Source organism: Misgurnus anguillicaudatus, chromosome 21 (genome assembly GCF_027580225.2).
Source record: "Misgurnus anguillicaudatus chromosome 21, ASM2758022v2, whole genome shotgun sequence".
NCBI classification, from domain to species: Eukaryota; Metazoa; Chordata; class Actinopteri; order Cypriniformes; family Cobitidae; genus Misgurnus; species Misgurnus anguillicaudatus.
Window position 1 is genome coordinate 18,087,501 of NC_073357.2, and position 5,000 is coordinate 18,092,500.

General features: G+C 39.7%; 1 protein-coding gene and 1 long non-coding RNA gene across 4 annotated transcripts in view; both read left to right on the forward strand.

Moving 5' to 3' along the window:
* The window catches only part of LOC129437069 (uncharacterized), a 363,412-nt gene that overhangs the window by 161,559 nt on the left and 196,853 nt on the right, over nucleotides 1–5,000 (forward strand). The window lies entirely within an intron of this gene.
* LOC141353155 (uncharacterized) overlaps nucleotides 1–5,000 on the forward strand; it is a 5,131-nt gene that overhangs the window by 90 nt on the left and 41 nt on the right. Inside the window, exons 1-4 of one of the 2 annotated variants that reach the window (XR_012360183.1) lie at nucleotides 1–1,186; nucleotides 1,418–1,626; nucleotides 3,029–3,419; nucleotides 3,911–5,000. The exon at nucleotides 1–1,186 is cut by the window's left edge and continues 90 nt beyond it; the exon at nucleotides 3,911–5,000 is cut by the window's right edge and continues 41 nt beyond it. Coding sequence is in view for 1 of the 2 variants with exons in the window: in XM_073859636.1 (XP_073715737.1) it covers nucleotides 884–1,186; nucleotides 1,418–1,626; nucleotides 3,911–4,022 (624 nt within the window). In the remaining variant the exon portion in view is untranslated. The remainder of the gene's footprint in view (nucleotides 1,187–1,417; nucleotides 1,627–3,028; nucleotides 3,420–3,910) is intronic. The other variant, XM_073859636.1, reaches the window with a different exon arrangement.

Here is a 5,000-nt window from a genome sequence, read left to right on the forward strand (position 1 = left end):
CCAACCAATCACTGAGCTCTGTTGAGCAGGCCGCTTCCTCAACCCACCAATCAGATGGCGCCGTTGCTTTGAATATTAAGTGCATCACGCGAGTGACAAACGTAAATAACACTATTATCATCGTTTGATTGAGATCGGTTACAGCAAACAAGAGGTAAGTCGAGTATATTTACCAGTATATTCATATAAATGCTTTCTAACCGTTTTTTGTATGGATTCGCGTGGATTTACGTGCAGTAATTACAAAGTTATTAAAGTTTTAAAAGCTTTAATAGGGAAAATATAATCGCCCATCTAAGTTAACTGCTAACGTGTATCGTAAACTGCAGTTATTCGAGTCTTTGTAATATTTTACTCAAATTAAATACTTTGGAAATACCCAAACACAATCAGGGCTGGACATTAAGACTAAACTACTATCCAAATACAGGTAGATTTTACTTATTGCTAGTAATACTAATGCCAGTTTTTCCTGTTGGAATTGACTGACTACATACTGTACAATATGATAATCCATTAACAGTCAATAACATGTTAAAACACTGAAAACACAAGGCAAGCAAAAATAAAGTCTACAATTATAAAACCATTACCTTTTGTACTTTCAGCTAATCATATGAAATATCACATTAAAAAGTAAATCTGATAACATCAATAAAATACCTTTTTACTTCTACTTTAAGTAATAGTATTAGCAGTACTGTTACTTGTGTACATGTTTTGCATCTCCTGGTTTTCCAGTGTTTAGTCCCCTGTACAGTTTGAAAAGAAGAAACCAATCTGAATATGTTTCTGTTTTATTACAACAAATAGAAATCATGGATGTGGAGGGACACAAGTGCGTGACAAGAGTTTCTCTGTGAAGTCCAACCTGACTCGGCACATGCAGCTTCATCTTCCAAAGGAACATGTGTGTGAAGTGTGTGGGAAAAGCTTCTCAGTGAAAAAGCATCTGAGCAGCCACCAAAAACAACACCTGTACCCATGCGTCCGTCTGTACAGGCAGGGAGAGGCCAAGCTGCAGTGTACGGATGGATCTGCATCGTCTCAGAAGAGCATCCTGTCCTTTGTCAAAGCTGTTGGTACTTACACCCTTCCTTGTGCCCGTGTGCTGAGGCGTGCGCACATGATCATGGAGATGGAGAAGATGTCTGGAGAAATCCTCTGCATTGATGGCACAAAAAAGGTATGTGTATTGTATAAATTCATGAAGTTCAGCAGACTTAATATTTGTTTAGTCACTTTAAAATGACTTGAGCAAACCTATTGTTTTGAATAAGGGACTTTGGCCTCACTGTTCAGCGTTCAAATGTGATGGATACAAAATGTACATGCATTGTAATTCATTTCAATTATATTGGGCAGACAGGTTATTGATAGAAACTATCAAATGAATGTTCTGCTTTGTGTTTTCCAGGTCCTTAAGAAGATATATGGTGATGGCCAGGGCACCATGCCGTATATCACCAGTGTGCTGACCGAGTGGGGCCAGTTCTTGACCACAGTGGTGGTGGCAGCTGAGTCTGAGGGGTGCTACAGACGTATGGCCAAAGGTCTGATGGCCCGCTTTGAACGAGCTAGGGCTCCTGCACCAGCTGTCATATATGCAGATAACAACTGTTGTCGGTAGGTAATAACACATACATATACCCTGATCAGTGTTGGCAACGTTACTTTAAAAAAGTAATTAGTTATAGTTACTAGTTACTTCTAAAAAATAGTAACTGAGTTAGTAACTGCGTTACATCATTATAAAAGTAACTAATTACCAGGCAAAGTAACTATTGCGTTACTTAAAAAAGTTCAAATATTTCATAATTTCATATTTCAAATAACTTGGATGCCCCCAATAAAACATTTGTTGAATGAATTAGACACTAAAGAGAAACCACTAATTTTGTCCCTTACGAAAATTAACCATGGTTTTGCTACAGTTAAAACCAAAAAACATGGTTACTGCAGTAAAACCATGGTTACCACAAAATAACCATGGTTTTGACAACAAACCATAATTCACTATGGTTACTGTAGTAAAACCATGGTTTTACTGATAGCAATCAATACGCCAAAAAACCATGGTTACTGCACTTTTACCACAAAAACCCCTGGTTAATTTTCGCAAGGAGTGGCAGCATGTGACGATGTGGGGTGCTTTATTAGATCAGAATTACAGACGTGAAGAGGCTCTTTCTTACTCTGCATAAGTTGCACATTACATAAACATTCTTGCGTTTCACCTCAACGATGGAATAGTAGTGCTTATTATACTTTGTGTTTGCGACTGCTACCTTTGAGTTTGTTGTACTTGTCATCATCGCTCTGTCATTGCGGGTGTGGGACTCGCGGACTGCAGCGCGAGGTCCGGGCTGTGAGTTGGTAGCAGCATCAGCCGCTGCTCGTTGAGAAGGGAGAGCGATACATGCTCTCGCGTCAGTCTCACGCCAGAAAAGATCGCTCGATTTGTCCTAGTCGCTTTTAGTAAATAAAGTCGCTAAAGGGGTTTAGAAAGTTGCTAAACTTAGTAACAAAGTCACCAAGTTGGCAACACTGCACTGACTGAACTTCTCGGACTGTGCATGTGTTTGCATATGATCTCTGCCTGCCTCTGGTTGGCTAGTGATGGAAATTAAGCCAATCATCACCGCTTATGTGGTTGTCCCACCCCCTCTAACACACACTCACACCAATCAGCATCAGTTATGTGTCTCTCAGCCCCCAACACACACACACACACACACACACACACACACTAGAGACAAACATTGCCTGTCTGCATGAGAGAACCTACTCTGGTGAAAATCGCTTTAGTGAGATTAATTATAGTAACGCGCAGCATTTATTGTCAATAACGGTAACGGCGTTATAACGGGAGAAACAGTAATTTATTTGATTACTCGTTACTTAAAAAAATAACGCCGTTAGTAACGCCGTTTATTTATAACGCCGTTAGTACCATCACTGACCCTGATAATATTTGTCAAAAAACAAAAAAACAAAGAACACATGCTGAAAATTTTTATTGTGACAGTGCTTCGTCCTTCCTGGAGAATCTGTTCAGGGACTGGGCACAGAAGGGCACTGTGATCCGACTGGACATCCGACACTGGCTGCACGCTGGGATGCTGTTGTCATCAAACAGAGCCATGCCAACTATGGGGTGTTTATGAGTGCCCTTGCAAGTGCAGTGCTGGCCTACAACAAGAATGATATGATGCTCCTCAACTGCCCAATTTGAATGCCAAGGCTAACTACAGGGCAACCGTAATGCCAAAGGTGAAACCCCACCAACGAGTGCTGTCAGAAGAACCAATGCCAGCAGCTCCTACTCTGTCAGAATCCCTTCCAGCTCCAGATCGACCTCAGGTTCAGTACCAGAGCCTATGTCATGCAGCTGGAAAAAGGCATGATCAGAAGCGGAGGTAAGCTGTAAAACCCTTAGCAACCACACGTATAAACATAAACATAGAATGAGACAAAGTTTGAGAACAGTTTGTTGTTTTTATGTGAGCTTTCATGCATATTACACATTGGAACGTTCTTGTTCACGGTCAGGGACTATTTTTTCTAGCGGAAGAAATGCTTTTACTGATATAACTTCATTAAAGTTGCACTAATACATTTTTTAACTTTAATATTGTGTGGTAACTTTTTTATAAAAGCAATAAGGTACTTGAGGCAAGTGCTGTGTCGTGAATAAGTGACACGAAGCGGAGTGCCTGCAACCCCTTCAGCCGTTACTTATTCACGATACAGCACAGCCTCTCATACCTTATTGCTTACATGTGAACATAACTGAATTCATCAGCTGAATGGTTTAAACTTAAACACAACAAACCATGTAAATTGATAGTCATACCCATTATTTCTTATGAATTAAACTCATCATCGCATGTATGGTTTATTTTTGCAGGATAGATGTGGAAGAGTTTGTGAACCGGCCCATTCAACCTAAACCCCCTGTGGCCACGTACATCCCATCCAGAGCGTCAAAAGCACCTGTCCTTGTAGTGGTTCCTGCATAGCCACAGGGACCATCCATGATGCTCTGTGGGGCATCCAGCAGTCAAGGGTTCATACTTTTCGCACCGCCTCCTGCGCTGACATCCAGACCAATCAAGCCTCATAAATCCACGAAGCCTTGTGGGGCCTACCAAGTACCCCAGTGTGGTGGGCAGGTACACGCCGTCCAAAGACAAGGCTGCTGAAAGTAGCCGAAAAATATTTACGTATTGCCCAGCAACTAGAAAGTCCACCACTTCAGGTTTTGAAGGTGTTGTGTTCAACAGTTTCAAACACTTCAAAAGTGTAGTAGATGAGGAACTAAAAATGAAGAAAAATAACAATTAGAGAGCCAACTACATCCCCCAAATCACAATAGCAGATTTCTGGGGTATGGTTTGTACCTGGTTCAGACCTGGATCAGACCTAGTTTACTTCATCCCCTTGTATATATTGTACACAGTATTGGGGAAAGTAACTTTCCCCAACACTGATTGTACTTATATTGTATATTGTTCAATGTGTACATGTATAAATCTTAAAAAGAATCCTGTAAATAATAACTTATTAGTACCTATTTAGCTATTTTCTGCTAAATTACTTAATAATTAATGTAAATTCTATTCTGTTTACCTTGTGACCTGTGTTATTGTTATTATTGTTGTGTTGTTTATTTATTTCTATAGATATATATTGTTGAACAAATAAAAAAAAGAATGTTTCCGAATATATGATTCCTCTCTCTTGTTCTCCATTTGTCCACTTAATAGAGGTAAAGACTGTCACATGAAACTGTATTGAGTATAGCAGAGGCTGAATTACTTACCAGTATGGTAAAGATTAAGTATTTTTCTAAAATTCCATTAAGGCCATTTTATGTGTACATTTTTCATGCTTTCTAGAGGGCGAATAGGGCATATAGAGTGAATAATATCTCAGATATGAGCAAATTACACTTTATTCAAGTAGCCCTAATATAGCTTCTTAGATTTTTTCAGTGA